The sequence below is a fragment of the Poecilia reticulata genome, chromosome 19, assembly GCF_904066995.2.
Source record: "Poecilia reticulata chromosome 19, P_reticulata-male-v2, whole genome shotgun sequence".
Taxonomy (NCBI): domain Eukaryota; kingdom Metazoa; phylum Chordata; class Actinopteri; order Cyprinodontiformes; family Poeciliidae; genus Poecilia; species Poecilia reticulata.
In genome coordinates this window covers 1965908-1990422 of record NC_088848.1, presented here as the reverse complement: position 1 = coordinate 1990422, position 24515 = coordinate 1965908, and the positions used below count along the sequence as shown (strand labels likewise).

General features: G+C 43.4%; 2 protein-coding genes across 2 annotated transcripts; one reads left to right on the top strand and one right to left on the bottom strand.

Moving 5' to 3' along the window:
• The first annotated feature begins 1515 nt into the window (after nt 1-1515).
• On the top strand, nt 1516-8253 carry metrn (meteorin, glial cell differentiation regulator). Its single transcript, XM_008436367.3, has 4 exons — nt 1516-1857; nt 3150-3577; nt 5718-5777; nt 6555-8253. Exons 1-4 carry the CDS (start codon nt 1751-1753, stop codon nt 6866-6868), a joined length of 909 nt encoding a protein of 302 aa, XP_008434589.1. The 5' UTR covers nt 1516-1750; the 3' UTR covers nt 6869-8253.
• A 6006-nt stretch (nt 8254-14259) lies between these two features.
• Nucleotides 14260-24025, bottom strand: LOC108167299 (uncharacterized). The gene is made up of 4 exons (XM_081600258.1): nt 24014-24025; nt 23864-23923; nt 23690-23777; nt 14260-15812 (listed from the first exon to the last, which is right to left on the bottom strand). Exons 3-4 carry the CDS (start codon nt 23730-23732, stop codon nt 14692-14694), a joined length of 1164 nt encoding a protein of 387 aa, XP_081456384.1. The 5' UTR covers nt 23733-23777; nt 23864-23923; nt 24014-24025; the 3' UTR covers nt 14260-14691.
• Nucleotides 24026-24515: the final 490 nt, after the last annotated feature.

Below are 24515 nucleotides of genomic sequence, written 5' to 3'. Positions count from 1 at the left end.
AGCATCGGTTTTAGCTGTTAAGTTGTCAATATAACATTAAAAACTGAAATGTTTGCAGTGCGTTGCTACTTATTGTCAACACTATGACAACTAGACAAGGTCAGGGAAAAGTTTTAAGAAAAGGTAGAGAGACAGAGACAGAGAGAGAGACAGAGACAGAGAGAGACAGAGAGAGAGACAGAGAGAGAGAGAGAGAGAGACAGACAGAGAGACAGAGAGAGAGAGACAGAGAGAGACAGAAAGAGAGAGAGACAGAAAGAGAGAGAGACAGAAAGAGAGAGAGAGAGAGACAGAGAGAGAGAAAGAGAGACAGAGAGAGAGAGAGAGAGACAGAGAGAGAGACAGAGAGAGACAGAGAGAGAGAGAGAGACAGAGAGAGAGAGACAGACAGAGAGAGACAAAGAGAGAGAGAGAGACAGAGAATATTAATAACAGCCAAAATACACATAAGGCCTGAAAACATTTGTAACAAACTGAATTTTCTGCTCTCTGTGTGTGAAATGTTTGAGTTGAATCCTGATACATTAAAGACATTTCAGTTTGAAAAGTCCAGAAATTTCCACTTTTATTTTTTTTAAAATGTTTTAGGGAGAATTTATTAATCTCAATATTTGGTGGAAAATGTTTTTCTATCTACAATGATCCTAATGCACGACGTCATACATGTATTGAATTTAAACGTCCATGCATCCATTTTCTTTACTCTCTTGTCCCTTAGGGGTCGGGAGGTGCTGCTGCCTCTCCAGCTACAATTTAAACATGTCAGAAATTAAAACAAAATATAAATTTATACATTTGTTTAATGTAAAAACAATATCAGACAAGCTTTTTTTTAAACGAGCAAACTCTATTCAAGCCGGTGTTTGGGTTCATGTTCATCATGCAGACAGTCCGACACAACAGGAGGTTCATCTCAGCATGCAGCTGCTGATTGGACCGGACGCTCCGTCCCGTCCGGTCCCGTCCCGCCCGGTCCCGTCCCGCTCCGCCCCGTCCCGTCCGGTCCCGTCCCGCCCGGTCCCGTCCCGCCCGGTCCCGTCCGGTCCCGTCCCGCTCCGTCCCGTCCGGTCCCGTCCCGTCCGGTCCCGTCCCGCCCCGCCCCGTCCCGCCCGATCCCGTCCCGCCCGGTCCCGTCCGGTCCCGTCCCGCTCCGCCCCGTCCCGCTCCGTCCCGTCCGGTCCCGTCCGGTCCCGTCCCGCTCCGCCCCGTCCCGCTCCGTCCCGTCCCGTCCCGCTCCGTCCCGTCCGGTCCCGTCCCGCTCCGCCCCGTCCCGCTCCGTCCCGTCCGGTCCCGTCCCGCTCCGCCCCGTCCCGCTCCGTCCCGTCCCGTCCCGCTCCGTCCCGTCCCGTCCGGTCCCGTCCCGCTCCGCCCGGTCCCGTCCCGCCCGGTCCCGTCCCGTCCGGTCCCGTCCCGCTCCGCCCCGTCCCGCCCGGTCCCGTCCCGCTCCGCCCCGTCCCGTCCGGTTCCGTCCCGCTCCGCCCGGTTCCGTCCCGCTCCGCCCGGTCCCGCCCCGCCGGTTTAAAGTTTCCCAGCTCGGCCTCTGATTGGTCCGGAAAGTTTCTCCGGGCCGAATAACTTCACCGCTCCGCGTCCGGAGGCGAGCAGAGGCGGCCGGGCATCCTGCGCAGCGCTTCGGGCCGACATGGAGGCTCCGGCGGACAGAACTGCAGCTTCACAGCGGGAGGTTTAAATAATAAAAGCAGGTTTGGGAATAAAACATAAATATTTTTAGCGTCAACTGGGGTTGAAAATGCCTGGATCTGGGCGCTGGAATAACGCAACCTGGATTTTGCTTCTGGCCATTTTTCACTCGTGTTTTTCAAGTTACTCTGAAGATCAGTGCAGCTGGAGAGGAAGGCGAGTATTTATTCAGTTTCATTCCAACATTAAATCGGGTGAAAATCAGACCTCAGGTGATTTGGATGCAACATGCTGAAAGTTTAAAATGTCTGCAGCTTCATCCAGACAAAAACGAGCCGATTTTATTTCCATCGCTTCTGTTTTTCTGACATCTTTTCAGATCTTCGTGAAGTTTTCACTAAAACTGAGGCCATGCTGGGAACTCGAGCCGTTTTCTCACAGATCAGCCACCAGGGGGCGCTTTGCGTTATTTTTATCCTTTCCTGTAATTTTTCAGAAACCTGTATATGTTTTTTTTGTTTTTTTGACAAAGTTACTTTAATTTCATCTTGGACGTCGTGAAACAGTTTTATAGTATAACTGCCCAGGGGTGGTTAAAAGAGTGGGGCAGGTGGGGGCCACTGACCATCTGTAAACTCATGAAATTAGAATTTTATTATATTTTTTTGGTACTTGTAAAATGATGCTAAACAAAATATTAATTAGTTCTTTTTTATCACTGCAAAAAAGTATATTTTACTACACTTGAAATAAGAAAACTAACCTAAAGTAACTTTTAGGTAAGATAAAAAACTCTTTTGAATATAGTTTTAAAAATCACCAAGTTTCACTGGAAGATTTTCTTACTTATAAAATGAAAAATATCTCATTATAAGTGTTAAATAACTATTGACTTAAAATAAGCTCCTATATCTTTGTTACTGTTGAGTTGGTCTTATTTCCAGTGCTATGATACAGAAACTAGACAAAAATACTTTGTAGGATTTACTTTTTTATAGGAGGCAACTTTATAAATACATCCATAAATACATGACGCAACTTAAACAAGTGATGTCTGAAACTGAACTGCAGATAATAACTCAGTTTAATCATGTTTTCAAAGTCTGAAATGTCCTGATGCTCTTGGGCTGTGGTGGTTTTTCATGTGGGCAGTTGCCCAGGGCGTCACTGGACCGGTGGGTGGTGGAGTGGGGAGATGTTGTCAGCACCAGATAAAATGGGTTAGAAAACTTTTTTATCCCTCTTTGTGTGTAAAATGAAGTTGGGAAGATGGAGATTATTTTACAAGATCTGCACCAAACCGCACTGCAGAGTTCAGAAGCAGACGGATCAGGAAAATAAAAACTTGGGGGGGAAACAGGAAAAATAAAAAATAAAAAATATATATATATATATATATATATATATATATATATATATATATATATATATATGTATGTATGTATATTCCCCAGTGGGAGCGCCGCTGCATGTAGATGAATATTAATTTCTCATTTTTCTGCCCTCAGCGGTTTATCGCAGCAGCAGGGCAGCGTGGAGCAGATCTCCCTGCACTGCTCTGAGGGAACCCTGGACTGGCTGTACCCCAAGGGGGCGCTGCGCCTCACCCTCACGCCCCGCCTGGCCCCCGTGGCGGCGGCGGGCCCCGGCGGCGGCGGCGTCACGGCCTGCGTGAAGCCGTCGGAGCAGTTCCACGGCGCCCAGCTGTACCTGGAGAGGGACGGGCTGCTGGAGCTGCTGGTGGGGGACCGGATGGAGGCGTCGCCCCCGCCCAGGGTCCGCTGCTTCAGCCGCACGCCGGGCGAGAGGCTGGCGCTGTTCCTGCAGGCCACGCCGCATCAGGACATCAGCAGGCGGACCGCCTCGTTTCGCTACGAGCTGCGGGGCGGCGGGATGGCGCGCATGGCGCTGGACTCCAACGCCATCAGCAGAGAAGGCGAGTCAGAAGGTTTCACATTTAACCAGGAGACGGCGAAGCTACGGTGGCCGACAGACGCCAGCGCTCAGCAAATGGCGAAACGCCCCAAAACAGACAGAAAGAAAACAAATCCAACAGAAAACTCTGCAAATAAAAAAATGCTGCAACTACAGGAAACAGAACAGAAGTCCTCCAGACCACTAGGGGGAGTCGGCAGTAACAAATATGCTAAAGTTGAACCACAGGAAGCTCTCATGTGGCAAATCACTTGTGGTAATTTTGTAGCTGGCAGCCATCTTGGCAGGTATCCATAACGAACTCTCATGACAGTTACCATGACAACAACAAACAAGCCACAAGCTACGTACTAGCTCTCGCCTCCTTATTATCTAACTTATAAACAATAAAAGTACAATTCAGATATCACTCAAGTAATCCACTGTGTACTACTATAATAAAAATCCCTGATATGTACTGTAGTACTTACTGCCTAGCTTTAGCTAGCTTTTAGCTGCTAGCTTTAGCTAGCTTTTAGCTGCTAGCTAAGACGGACATGTAGCCTTTACGTTGGTTATCTGCCGGTCACCAGAACCTCGTTATTCACCTGACAGGTTCGTACGTCTTTTACAAAGCTTATGACTTTCTGTGTTTTTGTATTTGGATAAAGTTTATAAATACGTGTCCACGAAATAGTTTAACAACATGTTAGCATGACAAACATAAAAATAGAAAATCAAAACCGATTTGTGTTCATTGTTTTCTAAATTAACTGTCAAAATTTTTTACAGTGAAGCTGAGAAACTTCAGGCTGGAAAATATACAAACATATAATAGATAAAAGAGAAAATCTGAAAAAAAGTATCAATCCGATATTGATTTGAAGTAACTGACTCAAAATCAATGACTTCTTTGAGCAGCGTTTTTTATGCGGGTAAAACTACTGACTCCAGACGCCCCCTGGTGGTCTGGAGGACTTCTGTTTTGTTTTTAACATTTGTTGCATTTTCATTTTGCGTTAATTCCTGCACTTGCAGGGTTTTGTAACTGTCCTGCTGCATCAGTTCATGCGTTTGTTGCCCGTTTGCACCTGCCGGCTGCTGCAGTCGTACATCAGCTTCCCTGCTGGAATCCTGATGGTCGGAGGGAGGAAGCAGCCAAACTTCCCCCAGAGCGAGGCGGCGGCGGCGGCGGTGGAGGGGGGGGCATAAAGGCGCAGTATGTGGGGGCTCTGAAGAGTCCAGAGGCCTCTCAATGAGTATTCTGGGATTACTGCGGTTGCCTAGGCAACGTGGAGGCCTCTGCCCAGCTGAGACGCTCCGCTCCTTTGTTGAACTGCCTCTCTGTGGGGCAACTCGTCTGCAGGAGCCCCCCCCCTCGTGCCCCCCCCCCAAAAAAACCTCTTATTAGGCTGGAAAAAAGAGGAAGGAATCCCATTTATCAAGAGAAGAGGAGAAACTTTGGGTTGGGTGGGGGGAGAAGTGAACTTTAAAAAAAGTCCAGTCCATTTTCTTCAGTTGGTTTTTATCAGTAAATTCAACTAGAGAAAAAAAAAAAAAGACAAAATCTTACCAAGTATTTCTGGTCTAGTTTGAAGTGCAAATGTCTTAGTTCACTTGAAATAAGACAAAACTGACTTATGAGTAACTTTACAGCAAGAAATGGGAACTTGTTTTAAAGTAAATACTTCCTTAATATTGGAATTATTAAGGAATAAATATTAAGGAATAATTCCAATACTGATAACATGGGAAAATGTCTCGCTATAAGTGAAATAATCTGATCAATATTCAGGAATTACTTACTTAAAACAAGCTCCTGTTTCTTAATCTGAATGTTAGTTTTGTTTTACTTCAAGTGTAGTTAGAAATTAGGCTAAAATACTTGGCAGGATTTTGTGTTTTTGCAGTGTTTTCTTCATCCGGTTGAGACTTTAAGGTGTGAAGCTCGTTCCCTCTTTAGACTTGAGGTGTTGGCGGATTCTCACACCTCAGCTCTCCTCTGGTTTCTCCTCTGCAGCAGCCGTCTGCTTCATTTCCTCTGTTGTTGTTGTAGTTTAAGTCTCACGTTCCTGTCGGCTCTCATTTGCATGTAGGTGTTTGTTTCACGTTGGCGGCTCGGACTTGTCGACTGACTCTCCGGCTGCTTGTTGTCTCTTCAGATGCCTGCCGGCCGTGCAACGACACCGAGATCCTGATGGCGGTTTGCACCAGCGACTTCGGTAAGTTAGCAGGAATTAAACTCCCGGCCCTTAAAGGGGCAGTTCAGCATTTTAGAAGCTGATTTTAGTTTAAGTTTGTTTAAAACTTGTGAAGCAGGAAAAACACCCTAGTTTGTTTGTTTTTTTTTAGCAAAATCTGTTTGATGAATATGTTCTTTGGACAAATGTTCCAAACAGAAGTCACTCATTATTTATACAGGAAATTGAGGTTGGAGGCAGTGCAGCACTAATTATCTTCCTACGTGAAACACAGAACGGTTAATGCATTTTAGATTAGAGTCTAAGAGTTCATCTATTGCCGGCCTACAAACCGCAGTCTGGTGAACTCTGGTCCGCTTGGCGTATGTGAACGCCAAGCGGACCGGAAGCAGCTCTAAAATCAGGAAGTGGACTACAGCGCAGGGCATTCTGGGTAAATGCAACCAAAACACTAGACATGCTAGTCTAGTGTTAGCGAGAGAACTGCTAAAATATGAGCCACTCTATTTTTGTTACATTTTGTGAAGTTGCTTTTCAGAGGTTTTCATGTCGTTTCCCTCAGTGGTTCTTGGTGCAGCGCCCCCACAGGCCAGGAGGGGAACAGGTTTTCAAAGGGTTTGGTTTGTTTGACAGTGAGGGGAAAGAAAACCGCAGCAGCTCAAAATGTAACAAATGTTGTAACTTTGGTCCCCTATCAGGTGTGAAAACACGCAGAATCAGCAGGAAGTTGTTCGCGTTCGTTCACTGAAATGCCGTTTACTGTACTGCAGACGAAATGAACATCCTGTTTCTCTGCAGTCGTTCGAGGGAACATCCGGTCGGTGGAGGAGGACGAAACGCTGCGCGCCGCCGTCATCAAGGTCAGCGCCACCCGTGTTTTCCGTCAGAAGTACACGCTGTTCACGGGCAGCGGCCGGCTGGCGAGCCGCGGAGAAGTGCGGACGCTGCTGCAGTGCGGCGTCCGGCCGGGGCCCGGCAGCTTCCTCTTCACCGGCAGGGTGCACTTCGGCGAGGCCTGGCTGGGCTGCGCGCCGCGCTACAAGGACTTCCAGAGGACTTACTCTGTGGCCAAAGCCGCCCAGCAGATCCCCTGTGAACTTCCCGTAGACTGAGACGCTTGGATGAGAACCGGGGCGCTGAACGCCGCCGCCGCCGCCGCGCCGCCGCCGCCGCCAGGCTCCAAGTGAATCCTCAGCATGACTTCCTGGACTTGGACGAGAGGATTTTAGCTTTGGACGTTTTTTTTTTTTACAAGCGCGTCGTCTGAGGCTCGTCGGTTTAAAACTCAGGAAAACAAGGAAAACTCCCACAGAAACCCCACCCGTTGGTGCGGCTGTGGGCGAAACGCGGAACGTTTTCTTCAGTGTTTTTGGTCGGATGACGTCAGACGGCGGCGTTCAGGTGCTCGAGGTGGACAGGAGGGAGGGCTGGACAATAAATCGATAGTGATAAATATCACCACATGTGATCAATACCAACAGAAAACATAGAATATTCACTGAACTCGCCCCGCTCTCTGGTTGCCTAGCAACCTGCTGGTAAGGAGGAGTTTCAACTTCGGTCACCTAGCAACGGCCTGCTGAGTAACTTACAGCAGTTTCATCATAAAAGCCAATAAAATAAGACAACAAACGGAGTTAAAGCAGGAGAGGCCTCCAGCTTGGTATTATTTCAGATATTTAAAACATAATAATTATCGATATCGACCGATACGAATCGTTTGCATCGGGATCGTCCAGCCCTACGAGGAGGTCCGATAAAAACCTCGTGAAAGGAATCGCTGAAGAATATTTGCACTCAAAGGTAGAAGGGAAAATGCTGCAAGCACTGAAAACCAAATGAGAAAACAAAGCAACTATATGTAGCGTAGAGGAGCAACCGAGAATTTAATATATGTACAGATGACGTTAGGTTAGGTTGCCATCGTGGATTTGAAAAAAAAAAATGTATGTTTACTTTCTGCCAGAATAAATAAGTTGGAAATTGGACAAAACAGCCATAAATCTGGTTATTTTAAAAAAACAGCTATTCATAACAGCTGAAATAAATAAAATGAATATTGGTGTGTATTAATCCTCTAAAGAAAAATCTGCTGTCGACTGGCTGGCACCTGAAAAATCCGATATTTTTCCAGTCATTGAACACAACCAGGAGCTACCAGTTTTGCTCTTCAGTGTAGAAGCTAATGCTGAGTGAAGAGGACTTAGCATTAGCCACTGTAAGCTCTAGTAAGTAAGTAAGTGTGTTTTCAGCAACGTATGGAGTCTTGTTTGTGTTTCATTGAGGCTGTAGAGAGACCTGGACTTTCAGGAGAAAACAGGAAGGCTGAACTCCTTCTGGGGTTTTCGGGAACCAGCTAGAAATGCTACAGATATTTGTTTCTAAACCTGGAAAGTTTTTAACTCATGGAAATGATTGTGTCCGTTTCAAATAAAGAACCACAGGCGTATTACTCTATCCAAGCTTTTCTCTAATAAAAACGGCTTTTTTATTGTAATTCTGGTTTTTTTGGTAATATTTTCACTTTATTGTTGTATTTTTTTCTAAATCATCTCGGTCTTGTCCCAGTAAGTTTGAACAGTTTTCCAACCAAATTACCGTAAAATGCTCATGATGTAAATTTATGTTAATATCAGACAGAATGTAAATATGTTCATAAGAAATTTTATAAAGAAAGAAACAAAAAAAAAATATTGTGGATTATTTTTACGTTCTGTTTTGTGCCATTAAAATACGGTCTAAGGAGGAGAAACGTTCTGGGTTCTTATTTAACTGAACCGTTCTGCTTTCCTCAAACGTTTCTCAGCCGTAAGTCACTTCAAGTGCCGATCAGTCAGATTCCTGAAAGCCCCGAACAAAACGCCTGGAAGGCGGGAGAGATTTAGGGACTGCTGGGCACTGGGGCGGGCGGAGGGCCGCCGGGGTCACAGGTCGTCTGAAAACAGCAGTTGGATTCCTCTTGTGCTCGGCCTCCTGCTTTCTGGATTCAGGAAGCAATAAATCGCGGCTGAGGGAGCGGCGGACGGGGGGAAGGTGCCACGCAGTCGCTCGCCTCATCCTGACCGCAAGCACCGAGAAAGAACCGACTTTTCCGCTTTAGATCCAGTTATTTCTAACATTTTATTAGAAAAACAAAACAGTGAAAACACAGTAGAATGTTTGGTTTTTATAAATTAAAGTGAAATAGTGACATGTTGTTTATGCTGCAAAGCAACGTGGGCAGATTTGCTGTTTCTTATGGAAATGCCAACATGTACGGCAGAGCATAAGAGTCATATTAAGAAAAACATAAAAGTAAAATAAAATTACGAGAATAAAGTCATAATATTATCAGCAAATTATAATATTACGACTTTATTCTCGTAATACTACGACCCCTCTCGTATAATTTCTACCTTATTCTTGCATTACTATGACTTTATTCTCATAATTTTGTTTTATTGGCCCCAATAGTCTGCTGTACCACCTGAGAGGAGAGCATTTCTGGAAAAGTTTCTAACTCAGGCTGTTTACTGTTAGCATCGGGATCAAAACATTTTCTCAAATATATTAGAACAGTTTGGTACAAAGACCTAAAGACGCTTCGTGGTCACTTTAAGCATCCATTCGTTATCTTTCTAATTTCTTTGATTTCACGTTAGCTCCTGCTAACTATGCTAACTCCTTCTAAAGCTGTTAGCTCTAGCTAACAGTGTTAGCTCTAGCTAAAATAGTCAAAGGTAGATCAACAGATATCTCCTGTACAATAAACTATCACGTTTGTACATTCATTATCTTGGTTTCACGTCAGCTAAAGGCTCATGCTAATTGTGTTAGCTCTATTTAATATAGCAACCAGTCAACTGCAGGTCAGTCACGTTAGCTTGTTTCAGCAGATGCCTCGTATTTAGCGGCTAATAAAACTTTGAGGCAGTTTGCGTTAATCCAGATGGTTTGTGTGCGCAGCTTTAGCCGCCATGACGCTATTGCGTTGCGTTTTTAGGATCGACTAACTGCGTCATCGCCCCAGGCGAAAAAATGGCTGAAAAAATCTAATAAACAAACTACTTTTGAAGTAATTATGAGGCTTTACAAGCTGAACACGTTCTGCTCCGACTGCAGAACGTTTTCCAAACCTTTCCAGTAAATTCAGCAGCTGTTTCTGCATGTTGCATTAAAATGCACCTCAGTAAAACCTGAGCTTTAATGCGCAGTGAAGCCTTTCTGTAATGCAGCAGCTGGCAGTTTGCACCGCTGTTCAAGTTTAAAGCGTCCTGGAGGCGGCCGACCTGGACCAGGAGCTGCAGGCAGGGAAACGCCCAGCCATTTATTGGTGTGTGTGTGTGTGTGTGTGTGTGTGTGTGTGTGTGTGTGTGTGTGTGTGTGTGTGTGTGTGTGTGTGTGTGTGTGTGGACACACACCCGTCCAGCCAGACCGAAGCCACTGCTGCAGCCTGATAAGCCAAAACAAAGAGCCAATGATTGGCCTCACTAATGCATCATGCGACATTTTGAGTGAACTAAACGTCCTGCGTTATTGTCATCGTGTTGAGACTTCCTCCTGAATTTATGTCCGTGTTGTTGCAGTTTCACAGATTAGCAGCTTTTTTAAAGAAAAGCTTTTGTTTGCATGAGAAACTTAAGATGCTTATCAGAGCCATTGTTGATATGAAAAAATGGAAATAAAAAAACAAATCTGAAATTTTGAGTTTAATTTCAGAAATTTTCTCAAAAATATAAAGAAATTTCCAGGTCTGAAAAGTCAAAAAATATATATATAATAAAAATAAAAAAAATCAAAAAACGTCGACATTTCTGAATTTGAAAAGTCAAAAATTTGCTTGAAAAAATTCAAAAATGTTGAGATCTTAAAATGTACCATTTGCAGTTTTGGTCCCGAATCAAACCGAGACTGTTGGACTATCAGGAAACAATCAATAAAGAAAGAAAAAATCTAAACTTTTCCAAATATTCCCGTCTGTAAAGCTACTCGACACTCTAAAAGCAAAATGTCTGGAAAATACAGTTTAATGGCAAAACGCACTTTCCAGGTTTTATTTGTAAAAATGTTGGGCAAACCTGTTATTTTTCTGTCGCTTCACCACTTTGTTTCAATCTATCACATAAAATCTCAACAAATGTGTGGCATTAATTAATGACTAATGTGGAAAAAGTTACATTTTTGTCCAATAAACAGAAATAAAAGGCAGACAGTCCTCTGTCCGATAACCAGAGCATCTCTGGAAATAAATGCTCAGGAGTTTTTGGCAGTTTTCTGACCATCTGACCTGTTAGTACATTAATTTCCTCCTCCGTGGTGTAAATGATTTAACACGCAGCTGAGCTCCTGAAGCCGATCCTTCTGGATCTTTCTCAAGTGGAACCGTCCAGTCATGGTTCCGCCATGTAATCTTTCCCACGTGTTTCTGGACCCGATCCAAAGCAGCCACCACCATGCTTTCCCGCTAATCTCTCCCTCTGAGTCAGAAACCACTTTAGGTTCCTGCAGCTCTTTGTTTTTATCTGTTCTTTCTCACTCCATCAGAGCCACTGTGACCAGTTTGGCGCTCACTGGCTGATCGCAAATTAATGTTTACGTTCGAAAACAGTTGCGCATGCGCACAACGCTGCAGGGGGGAAAATAAAGCTTCCGATCCATCGATAGTGAAATCCGTTAATAAAATGAAACTTGTAGATGTAGGTAGTAATAATTCAATGCAATGCGCCACAGCAAAGGGAAAGCTAACACAAGAAACTGTTAAAGAGCAACTCAAAACCACTGGTTTTCTTTTTTTTCCCCCGCCATCTCTGCTAGCTAAGCTACACTCAGACCCGTTGCCATAGCAACTGACAACAACGTTAATGACACCAAAAAAGCAGAACATTCAGTCCATTACAGTTTTGTTTTCAGGATTGAATTTAATTTTGCGAATAATAATAAGTGATCGCTGTGGTAGATTAGCTACCGTTGCTATTAGCTAAGCTAACACAGCGGTGGCTGGTTAGCTAATTTAAACACCTGAGTTACCGTGTTTGGGTCGCCTTTGTTTTTTTTTTTTTTAACTGAACCAAAAGTCACTGAATTCCACAGCACATCTACATGTCCAGATTCTCATAGTCAAGCTAGCATAGCTGACCTTCTTCCCTCGCCTTCGCTATTTTTAAACAAAATGAAAACAAATTACAACACCAGTTGGAAATCAGCAGCAATGCCCCTTTTTCTTTTATACATCAGACGTACATTTAACAGTTATTGCGTTGACAACTTGACAGCTAAAACTAATGGCAGTTATTAGTATTATTAAGGCGCTAATTTATTAATAATTGCAAAATAAAGTAGCAGCCTGAAAACATAAAACCGTAACGGACCGGATGTTCCGTTTGCCTTATTTGGTGTTGACGGTCCTGACGCACTTGAATTGGTCCGTCGAGCTGTTGTCAGCGGGTTGCCATAGCAACGGGCGTCTGTGCAGCTGACAAATTAAAGAGCGAGGAGAAAATAAAAAACTTGAGAGGTTTTGATTTGTTTTTTCAGAATTAGTTTCTATATTTTGGTGTTCGGGGAACAATAAAACCTGGACTGAGAGTTTTGTTCGCCCGTAGAAAGTCACGATCGTCATAAAATATTTCATAACGTGTTTAGCAAAACGTCTCTTACAGCAGCAATTATGTAAAATCACATTAATTGTTCACTATAAAAAAAAAACTAATTTGTTGAGTCGTCTTTAGCAACTTCAAAGAACCGACAGAAACCAAACTTTACGTATCAAAACATCCGCAGTTTCCTCACCTTTAGTTAACATTTTATAGAAATTGAACACGAAGCGAAGACGCATTAAATCCCAACTAAACACATCGGAGTTTGTGACTTTAATGTGAAACGAGAGAAAAGTTAAAGGTTTTCCAGCGCATGGCGTAGCAGAGCGGCGACGGGAGAGAATGAGACACTCAGCTCTGAAGTGTGAGGGGTCCTACGGTGGCCTGGAGGGGTCAGAGGTGGGCAGTTATCCCTCTGAAGAGCTGCAGGGAGGAGAGCCTTTGTTCCTCAAGAGCCTGCAGATGGCCGTAATCCCCTCCATCAGGACCGGGCTGACACGAGGCGGAGCGGCGGGAGAACCAACCGGGTCCATCAACGTTTCCCGCCAAAAAACACAAATAACTGCAGAGCAGGAGAGAAACGAGACATGACGGCAAATAAACATATTAATTTCGGAAAAAATATGGAAGCAAAATCAAGGATAAGGGCCGATATTCATCACGATACATTTATTATTCCGATTTATCGTCACATTATATTCCAATAAATGATGTTTAAAGCTGGTAAAATGACACGCAGCCCTAAAAAAAATAAATAAATAGCCACCAAATATCGTGATAAGTTCATACTGACGACCTCTAAGGTTAGAAAAGAGGAACCTGACATCTCTGCAGATCCCACACATGCTGGACACCAACTGTTTAGACTTTTACTTTGATCCTGCAGTTAGAAATGTTTCTCACATGTGGAAAACATTTAAAGAGCAACTAACCTCCTGTGAAAGCTTAGCTCCGCCCCCAAACTATTTTTATTCCAAAGTAGGCGGAGCCAAACGTCACGGAGAGGCGTGGCCACGCACGAAGTGGGACCGATAAATCTGAAAACTCTGAAACTGATCTCACAAATTTCCTAGTGTTGACTTTTGAAACTCAGAAAATTTCATACAAATTTGTTTTTTCAAGCAAATGTGTGACTTCTCTCACTCAGAAATTTCAAATTTTGTTTTTTTCTAGAAAATTTCTGAGCTAAATATTCAAATTTCTTTCTAGCAATTTTTTTGACTTTTCAAACAAAAATGTTTTCTTATTTTCTAGAAAATTTCTTAAATTTTTTTGGTGGAAATTTCTACTCAGTGGGCCTGAGTTTATGTACACATGTGACAAACAAGACAAAACAAAAGCGCAATAAAACTGGAAGCGATCTGAAATAAGTCCAGTTTTCCGTGAATGGTTTGGTGAAGCTGCAGCAGGAGGCAGCAGGAGGCAGCAGCGCTAAGTGGAAACCCACAGGAAGCTGCTGACGGCCCGGCGGCGTGTTTATATCCCCCGCGGCGTGCGGCGGCCCGGCCGCTGCCGCCCGTCTGATGTGTCAGCGGCTCGCCCCGCGCTCTGCGCCGCTTCCAGGGAACATGTGCGCTGGAATTCTCCCCCAATTAAGACCGGGATTATCCGGGTCCAGTGTGGGAACCGGCCGAGTGTGGGAAACGCAGCGATGGTCCCTCACTGCTGTTCATCAAGCCGACAACCCCCCTTCCTCACTGGAGCTACTCCTCCTCCTCTTTCTCCCTCTCACAACAGTTACCTCTTTCTTTCTTTCTTTCTTTCTTTCTTTCTTTCTTTCTTTCTTTCTTTCTTTCTTTCTTTCTTTCTTTCTTTTCTTTCTTTCTTTCTTTCTTTCTTTCTTTCTTTCTTCTTTCTTTCTTTCTTTTTCTTTCTTTATTTCTTTCTTTCTTTCTTTCTTTCTCCCTCTCTCTTTCTTTCTTTCTTTCTCTTTCTTTCTTTCTTCTGTGCATTTCGTTGCACTGCAAAAACACAAAATCTTACCAAGTATTTTTGCTCGTTTCCAAGGAATACACTTGAAATAAGACAAAACTAAATTAAGTAACTTTTGAGCAAGAAATAGAAGTTTGTTTTAAGACAATAATTTCTTAGTATTCATGAAAAAGTTCTAGTTTATTGGCAAATTATTTAACTTATAACATGAAGTTTTTCCTGTTTTAAGTTATAATAAGAAGCTCATTTTATCACCATTAAGGAATTATGGACTAAAATCAACGGCATAATTTTGGCTGAAAAGTTACTTATAACTTAGTTTTGTCTTATTTGACAAAAGACATTTGCAATAGTTGGTAGGATTTTGTGTTTTTGCAGTGTAATTTTATATTTGTGGCATTATGCAACCCGACCCGCCTCCCCTGCTCTCAGGTCGCCACCCAGGATCTCTGGTTTGGTTCCTGGATGTTTTCTGAAGGCCCCACCGGCCCCTGAAGGCCCCCATTGGTCTCTGAAGGCTCCTGTTGGTCCCTGAAGGCTCCTGTTGGTCCCTGAAGGCTCCTGTTGGTCCCTGAAGGCTCCTGTTGGTCCCTGAAGGCTCCTGTTGGTCCCTGAAGGCCCCCATTGGTCCCTGAAGGGCCCACCGGTCCCTGAAGGCTCCTGTTGGTCCCTGAAGGCCCCCATTGGTCCCTGAAGGCCCCCACCGGTCCCTGAAGGCCCCACCGGTCCCTGAAGGCCCCCGTTGGTCCCTGAAGGCCCCACCGGTCCCTGAAGGCTCCTGATGGTCCCTGAAGGCCCCTGTTGGTCCCTGAAGGCCTCTGCCGGTCCCTGAAGGCCCCCGTTGGTCCCTGAAGGCCTCTGCCGGTCCCTGAAGGCCCCCGTTGGTCCCTGAAGGCCTCTGCTGGTCCCTGAAGGCCCCCGTTGGTCCCTGAAGGCCTCTGCCGGTCCCTGAAGGCCCCCGTTGGTCCCTGAAGGCCTCTGCCGGTCCCTGAAGGCCTCTGCCGGTCCCTGAAGGCCTCTGCCGGTCCCTGAAGGCCCCCGTCGGTCCCTGAAGGCCTCTGCCGGTCCCTGAAGGCCCCCGTTGGTCCCTGAAGGCCTCTGCCGGTCCCTGAAGGCCCCCGTTGGTCCCTGAAGGCCTCTGCCGGTCCCTGAAGGCCCCCGTTGGTCCCTGAAGGCCTCTGGCGGTCCCTGAAGGCCCCCGTTGGTCCCTGAAGGCCTCTGCCGGTCCCTGAAGGCCTCTGCCGGTCCCTGAAGGCCCCCGTCGGTCCCTGAAGGCCTCTGCCGGTCCCTGAAGGCCCCTGCCGGTCCCTGAAGGCCCCCGTCGGTCCCTGAAGGCCTCCGCCGGTCCCTGAAGGCCCTGCCGGTCCCTGAAGGCCCCCGTCGGTCCCTGAAGGCCCCCCTCGGTCCCTGAAGGCCCTGCCGGTCCCTGAAGGCCCCCGTCGGTCCCTGAAGGCCCCCCTCGGTCCCTGAAGGCCCCCGTCGGTCCCTGAAGGCCCCGTCGGTCCCTGAAGGCCCCCGTTGGTCCCTGAAGGCCTCTTCACTCTGACGGCTGACAAAACAAACAGGACACGAGTTTTAATTTCTGAATTATTTAAAAACTTTACAGCTCAATCTGATGTTTCAAGATCACTGGAATCGTTTCCAGTGGGGCAGATTAATCGTGATTAATTGATGATTGAAATAATCGTCACCTTATTAATGGCTAACGGGAATATAGACTCATAAAAAGCCATTTACTTAAAAAACAACACAGACAGGACAGCAATTATGACAAAACTTTACAAAAATATTAACTTTTTCAATTTAAGATGTATATAAAAACATATGCAAATCTTCTCTAACCAGAACTCAAGTTTCATATTTTTACACTGCAAAAACTAAATTGTATAAAGTATTTTTCATTTACTTTCCCAAGTAAGTTTCTGATTCTAATACCTTAGTAAAGTGAGACAAAACTAACTTACAAGTAAGTTTTCAGCAAGATAATATATTGCCTTGTTTTAATTAAAAAGTTACAGTTTCACTTTCATATTATTCAAATGTCTTATAAGTGAAATAATCTGCCAGTGGAAGGTTGCTAGGTAACGGCTGGACTTGCCTGGGGTTGCTAGGTAACGGCTGGACTTGCCTGGGGTTGCTAGGTAACGGCTGGACTTGCCTGGGGTTGCTAGGTAACAGCATCAGTGGAACTTGAACTTTTTCATCAAGTTATTTACTTAAAACAAAGTCATTTATAAGTCAGTCGTGTCTTATTTCAGGTGTATTAAGACGTCTCAACTAAAAACTAGACCAAATGTAGTTGGCAAGATTTAGTTTTTTGCGGTTTTAGCTTCACCTGGTTTAAATTCAGCACAAAAATAAAAATAAAAATCTCCAAATTGCATCCAGTTATTAGTCAAAGACGAAATTTATGCTTTAATAAATTAAACATGTGGATGATAAGTTTGTTTTGTAGCTGCAGATGCCTCCTTTGCTGCAAATAATCATTCACTAAACGCCGTCATTGCATTTATTTCTTATTTACAACAGGAATTTATTTGCTTATTAAAGTATTTCTAAGTGGTTAAATGAGAAATATGCAGAATGTCACATTTTTAATCCAAATTAATTGTCAGAATAATAAAGTTTCAGCCCTATTTTCCACATTTCTTCCAGTTTTCCCACAGATCCCTCTCTCACACACGCTTGTCCTTCCAATTACAGTCCAACCATCCAGAGAATCCCCTGATCTCACACACACACACACACACACACACACACACACACACACACACACACACACACACACACACACACACACACACACACACACACAGCTCTCATTAAGCTTGTATCAACCTCCTGAGACAAGGGCATGTTGATGCGCGGCCCATCGCCGGCCGTGTGAGGAGCTTCCTCTGTTCCTCCAAACCAAACTATCAGTTTTTATCCTCGACTTTCCAACAGGAAAACTAATTTACAAAGCTAAAAAATACAGACTAGAGCTTCAGGCAGAGCTGAAATGTTTCAAGATGTTAGAGCTTCCCTTCAGGTCAGCAGTAACCTTCGTTAGCTTAGCATGCATGCTAATGCTAACAGGTGAAGCTAAATCTCCGGGGCTGGTAAATCTACACAGTCAAAAACTAACTAACAGCAATAATTTGGGTTATTTAGTCCGTCATAAAAGAAAGAAACTGGAGTTTATTTTTGAAAGTCATGTGTTCACCAAGTTGTTCATTTATTCATAAATGTCAGTTTTGACTTAAATGTGTAATTAGAAAACTAAATATTTAGCAGTAAGGTAGACATTTAACTTGAAACTGAATATTCAACTAAATATTTAGTTTAAAACAAAATAATTATCTTCATTTCCTGAAACTATTGATTTTGCTTGTTAACTAAATACCTTCAAACCAACTAAAAACTAAACATTTAGTTTGAAGCTAAACATTTAGGTTGTGTATGAAATGTTTAGTTAGTTAGCAGACTAAACATTTTGCAAGCCAGGTAAATATCCTCAAACTAAATATTTAGCTTCAAACCAACTATTTACTACTAAATATTTAAATATTTAGCTTTACACTAAATATTTAGTTGGCTAATTGAATATTTAGTTAAACTAAATATATAGAAAACAGGCTAAATATAAACTAAATATTTAGCCTGCTAACCAAATATTGAGGTTGAAGCTAAATACGCTTATATCAGATAGTTAAATACTTATCTGGTTATTTAGCTCAATATTTAGTTAGCAAACTAAATTTCTGACTTCCCATGACGTGGAATATTTAGTCCTGCCACAATAACAAATTTTACTTGATGATAAATTATTACTATTAACAATAACATTGTTATTCTGAGACCATTTTCAATAGAATAATAATATTAACAATAACAGAATAATATTGCAAGTAGAAACAAATAACGATTAAAAAAACCCTTTGATTTCAAACTGGATCTGGAAAACATTTAAAATATTCAAAATAAACAAAACAACTGAAACAAGAATAATTAAAATGGATTATAGACTCAATAACCAAAATAGTATTTTAGAAAATAATAGCAAAATAGCACAAAGTGCAGATTCACTACTTTGTACAAATATTTGCAGCTTTTCTCAAAATGGCGGCTTTTCAACGATATTAAAGGTGAGGATCGACAAAATTATTGCTGTGCTCATTTTAGTTTATCGTGCGATTAATTGATTAATTGCTTGTTGTGGCAGAATATGATGACAGTAAGAGCCTCCAGGGGTTGAGTGAGGAAAGTTTCCAGGGTTTTTGTGTTTCCTGCAGGCTTTTGTCTGGACGGGGGGCCCACTGCGCCCTGAAGCTGCCCCCCGTTTCTCAGAGATTATTCATCATTTCCCGTTTAAATCACTGCTACTGCGTCATTTTAACTGATTATTCATGTTTGGGTGGAAAAGCTGCTGCAGTCCAGAGCAGCTCTGCAGTTCTGACTGAGCCACAATCATTCGGTTACATGATGAAGACGGGCAACAGTTGCTCCCCATTAAAATAACCACACATGACATCACCCACCATGACGGATCGAGCTTCTCCCCACTACTTCAGCGATAACATCACTGTAATTTCCACATGGGAGAAAATCTTTTTTATTGTGCTTAGCCGGTCGAGGAATGCAGTTTTGTGGGTTAGGATCCATATTTACATGATAATAGTGACCACCTACTGGACACATACCAAGAAGCCAGCAGTTGAAAAACGCCTCGGGGTTTAAGAGAAGCTGGCAGTTTGCCTTGAAGGCCAGCTGTGCAACGTTTCAGCTTCTAATCATTATTAATCTGCAGACGGTAGAGTTTCTTCACACAGATCTGCAAACGTCTCATTTCTTCTTCTGTGGCTGAGCGACAGAAAAACAACCTTATTTTGTTTCCCTTATGACAAATAACTCAAATTATTGCAGTAAGTTAGCGGTAGCCTCATCCATCTTAAGTCATAATTCAAATTTAAGACTTTTTAAGACCACGATGAACGAAATTTAAGACCAAAATCTACACAGAACTACAATCATCAATCAGCCAACTGTTGATAAATTTGCACTTACCCATGATAGATACAAGAAACTAGTAAGATAGAACGAGTATTAGCAGCTAGTAAGCGGTAGCCTCAACCATCTTAAGTCATAAGTCTCAAATTTCAGACTTTTTAAGGCCTTTTTAAAATTCTTATGGATGGAATTTAAGGCCTACAACTCCATAGATATGTACAAACGTTGTCCAGAAAACTGACCAAAAATTAGCATTTACCCATGGTAAATGTCAAAAAATCTGGCTAACCTGCTAGCAACGGTATTAGCAGATAGTTAGCAGTAGCCTCAACTGTCTTATCTCAAACTTGAGACATTTTAAGGCCATTATGAATGTAGTTTAAGAGCTGTATCTCCATAGAAAGGTAATTTCGTCCAGCCAACAGACAATAAGTTTACAATTACCCATGAAAAAAAACAACCAAAAAAAACTGGCTAGCTAGGAAGGGTATTAGCAGTAAGTTAGCGGTAGCTTCAACCATGCTGAGTGACAGAATGCAATAAAGACATCTGAGTGTGACTCAAACATTTTCCTCAATAACACATTAAAGGCCAACTTACTGTTTAAAAATGAATTTAAGACAATTTAAGGCCTTAGTTTTAGCTACATGAATGTTTTCCAGCCTTTTCACGGATGGTAGATTTGATCTGCAGAGAGCGACAGCAAAACCTGGTTTTGATTTTCCCACAGATCCGCCGGTGAGACCCGTGCCCCCCAGAAACACCCAGAGTTCTGGCACAGCGACTGTGTTGGCACAAACCCAACCCGATCCCCCCTCCCCCACCCGTTTCCCAGGGTCCTGGGAGTTTTTACATCACTGACAGAATCCCGCTTCCCATTCCTCTCCAACCTTCACAGCCTGCCCTCAGACTGTTGAATGTTCCCATCATTCCCAACATAAACACCTTCCATGTTTCATTTATGAAATAATAAAACTGCTTCCCTTTAACTCACCTTTACGGGGATTTAAAGGAAATTCTTTCCCATTCACATCACTAATACGAACCGTTGTTGTGCAAAAATCCTGGCTGGCATTGAGGGAAAGTATGCATGTATGGGGAACATGTAATGACATTATTCTCACCAGGGTGACCCCCCTCCCCCCCCTTATTGTCGCAGCGCTTTCTTCTCCTGAGCTCGTGAAATTGACATAAGCTTCGCAAACATTCCTGGCATTTTTTTCTCAAGGCTGGATCTCTTTGGGGCCTTTCATAGAGCGGCGCGTCAGCATGAGCAGCACCACCTACTGACGGCACAGAGCCCAACCGGGTCGCTCCGATTGATCCGGATTCAAAGGGCAGAGCAGAAATTACGCTCCCTACATTTTATCTGATTTAGATCGAAAGACAGGAAAGACCTGCCGCAGGAAACCTGTGATAATCTGCCGTTTCTCTCAGATTATCACAGATTTGTGATAAATAATAGAAAACAGATAAAACTGTTGGTTTGTATCTGTATCCGGTCAGTCTGAGGTCTTCTGCAGGTTTGGCTCCATCTCTGGGACTTTAGTTTAAAGCTGCAGATTGTAACTTTATTTAAAAAAAAATAAAAATTATATATTTGTTCAAACTATCATGAAGTTACAGATAAAGATTGATCTCCTCCTCCGTTTTCCTGAGCTGCTCCCGACCAAAAACAACCAATCAGAGGCAGGGGGCGGGGCTTAGCAACGTCAATCAACCTCATGTACTCGCTGCTAAATCCGCTAATGGCAGAGAAACAACTTATAGTTACAGGAAAACCCTAACCCTATGCTAACTAGCTTTAGCATTCATGAAAGCCTCTGCTGTGGTGAACCAGATGTACACAAGAGTGATTGACAGCGTTAAGACCCTCCTCTTGGCTCTGATTGGTTGTTTTTCTGCAGTTAGCACTCAGTGTAACCAGAGGAGCTTAAATGTTTTCACATTTTGCTCGTTTTATATTAAGTTGTCAGAACATGGTGACATTTTTAACCAATATGTAAAAAACTTTTTTGTTTTCTAACTAAAGTTATTTACGGCAGCTTTAATTCGTCTCATTGGGTGATCCGTATTTCTTTGAACGCTTCATTCTTTACAAATCTGGGCTGTGGATGCTGAGATTAGCGTTAGCATCTGTGCTGAAGACGCTATTTTAGGCTTGAATAGCTTTGCTGGTAGGCTAACTCCTGTTAGCACAACAACAGTCTTTTCCAGCGTCGCATCAGATCGTTTGAAAAGCAGAAATTAACCCGCAGCTGTTAGCGGATGCTGCTTCATTTACAGGCGTACCAGAAACGCGTGAACACAAAGGTTCTGTTTGTATGTTAGAAATAAATAAATCGATTAACTGATTTTAATAAATTAAAATTAAAATCAGTTATTAATTAATTGAAATAAACAAGTAAAAGTTCCGATGATAAAAAAAATAATTCTTTGAACGAATGAGAGCCGAGTCAAGTTTCTCGTCCAACATCAGTGTCTGACCTCACAAATGAGCGTCTAGAGTTACGGTAAGAAACGGCCAAAAAAACAAACATTTGGCCTCATTAAAATCTTATTCTGAAGTTGTTGATGCTGCAAATGGATCAGCAGCATCGTGGACAGAGTCTCATCACCGTCACTTTGCTGATTGCACATCACAGACACAGTTGTGGGTTCTTTGAAGTTTCCCACTCGAGGTGATCGTATTTATGCTTCTGATCTAATTTCAGTTCCTTCATTAGAACCATATGAACGGCGCAGCAGATCGACCTCAAAGAGGAAGTTCTGTTAGTCGTCTCCTTCTTTCTGTTCAGGCCGGTTCTGAGGTCTGTTTCTGTTTAAACGCCGTCTGATGTGGCCTGGGCAGAAACGAGACTCCGAAATGGTTCTTCACCATAAAAATAGAACAAACACTTCACATCTAGACTCTTAATATCAGGTTTTTATGTTTAATGTCGCCGTTTTTTTAAGCCAAATTCACAGCAATCCAAAAATCAGGCGCCACGTTTGGAGGTTTGTTTTATGTTTCTGCTGCGATCCGTAAACTTTGAAGGCATTTTGCACTGCGATCGCTGCTCACCAAGCAGAAACGGCTTCGTTCGGGAGGCGCAGATGCAAAGGAATCCTGCAGACCAAACACAAGAACAAACAAAACCAGATCCATCCCATTCAGAGGAGCCGGGTTCCTCCGTCTCTCAGAGCGGTTCGAGTTTAACTGCAGCCTCACGGGAAGTATAGCGATTCCCTCATTACATCTGGTTTTAACTGTGATTGACCAGGTTTTCACTGCTACGTTCAGCATCAACAGACCCGATTACTGCCTGATCTAATATACAGTGGCGCAGTTGGTAGAGCTGTTGCCTTGCAGCAAGAAGGTTCTGGGTTCGATTCCCGGTCTTTCTGCATGGAGCCTCCATGTTCTCCCTGTGCATGGTGGGTTTTCTCCAGGTACTCCGGTTTCCTCCCACAGTCCAAAAACATGACTGTCAGGTTAATTGGCCTCTCCAAATTGTCCCTAGGTGTGAGTGTGTGTGTGCATGGATGTGTGTCTCTGTGTTGCCCTGCGACAGACAGGTGACCTGTCCAGGTGACCTGCCTCTCACCCGGTACGCCAGCTGGAGAGGCAGCAGTAACCCTCCCGACCCCATTAAGGGACCAGGGTGTAAAGAAGATGGATGGATGGATGATATATAGAAATCTTTTAAGTAAAGAAACTCGGTGATGAATGATAAGATCATGAACTGACAGCAGAACTTCCTGGAGCAGAAAGTCTGGAGTGGCCTATTCAAAGTCTGGGCTGCAGTTCTGTTGAAGTGCTGTCCAGTCTGACTAAACAGTTTTCACTCTCTAGGTCAGGGGCGTTAAAAGTTCGGGGGCCATCTTTCTGCATATTAATCTTTTCAAAATTTTTGTAGAAGAATTTCTGCACTTGATTTTTTTTTTTTTTGTTGAAATTTTGATGGCAAATTTAAAATAAATAAAAACTGTGCAGGATAAAAATTCAGTCCAATGAATGTAAAAACAAACTCAGACTCTTTTGAGACTGTTATTCTTCCATAAAACGTTTCCACGCAGCAGGTATCAGGTCTGATGTCACTTCCTGTCTGCAGGTGAGCTCCCCTCCTCCGTTCGTCTCTGGCGGGTCGTTTGGGTCTCTGAGGGCAGAACCCGACCACCACAGAACCACCAGAGGAACCAGAACTCCGGGCCACAACACAACAGAACTGCAGCCTGGAGCAGACATGCAGCAGAACCGCACTGCGGGGCCGATGACTGGAAAACGGAAAGAAAACTGAAATAAAAGTCGTCCAGTTTTCCGTTTTTTCATTTGTAGCCTGAAATCATCCGCAGCAGCTGGAAACGTAACGAACGTTGCCGTTTTGGTCCCAAACTGAGCCGAATCTACCGAACTGCCAGGTGTGAAAACTGCCTGGATCGAATCAGAAATCAAACCTTCACAACGTCTCAGCTTCCCTGCAGGAGTCGGAGCTGCCATCGCCTCGTCGTCATGGAAACGCCGAAGGTCAGAGTCCAGCCGAGCCTTTTTAAAAACATCCACATATCATCATAATTAGGAAAAGCTCTCCTTGTCGTCAGGCTGAGATACTCGGCTCCAGATAAACTTACCTCCAGTCCTTCCTCTTCACGCCGCACCAAGATCAGATGTGTGTCCGTGAAACTGCTGCACTTCAAAAACACAAAATCTTACCAAGTATTTTCCCTCTAGTTTCAGTGTAAATATCTTGGTTCACTTTAAATAAGACAAAACTAACTTACAAGTAACTTATCAGCAACACAGCAGCTTCTTTAGAGTCAATAATTCCTTAATATTGCTGAAAAGGTTCTAGTTCAACTGGCACCGTCGCCTAGCAACCCCAGCCAAGCCCAGCCCGTCGCCTAGCAACCCAGTTCTGGTTCCACTGACAGTTTATTTATAACAAAACATGTTATAAAGTGGAATTAGAACTTTTTCATCAATATTACGGAGTTATTGAATTAAAAAACTCATTTTCTTGCTGAAAAGCTACTTGTAAGTTAGTTTTGTCACATTTTAAATTTACTCGGATACTTAAGGTAGAAATTAAAACAAAAATTCTTGGGAATATTTATTTTTTTTCAGTGAACTTTCCTGTAGTTTCACCTTCCAGCTGGATGACATTTATAAATGAACTCGTGTTGAGTAACTGTGTGTGTAAGTTTACACACCGGGATGCAGGTAACAGGGTTGGTGATTTCTTTGACAACAGCGCCCCCGTGTGACTGGATGTACAACTGCTGC

Excerpts from the sequence above, each read along its gene's own strand:
- metrn (XM_008436367.3), top strand. The coding sequence starts at position 1,751 with ATGCCTGGATCTGGGCGCTGGAATAACGCAACCTGGATTTTGCTTCTG. Across the intron at positions 3,578-5,717 it reads CAACGCCATCAGCAGAGAAG|ATGCCTGCCGGCCGTGCAAC; the intron begins GCGAGTCAGAAG and ends TTGTCTCTTCAG. Across the intron at positions 5,778-6,554 it reads GGTTTGCACCAGCGACTTCG|TCGTTCGAGGGAACATCCGG; the intron begins GTAAGTTAGCAG and ends GTTTCTCTGCAG.
- LOC108167299 (XM_081600258.1), bottom strand. The coding sequence starts at position 23,732 with ATGGCAGCTCCGACTCCTGCAGGGAAGCTGAGACGTTGTGAAG. Across the intron at positions 15,813-23,689 it reads GAAGCTGAGACGTTGTGAAG|CCGTCAGAGTGAAGAGGCCT; the intron begins GTTTGATTTCTG and ends TTGTTTTGTCAG.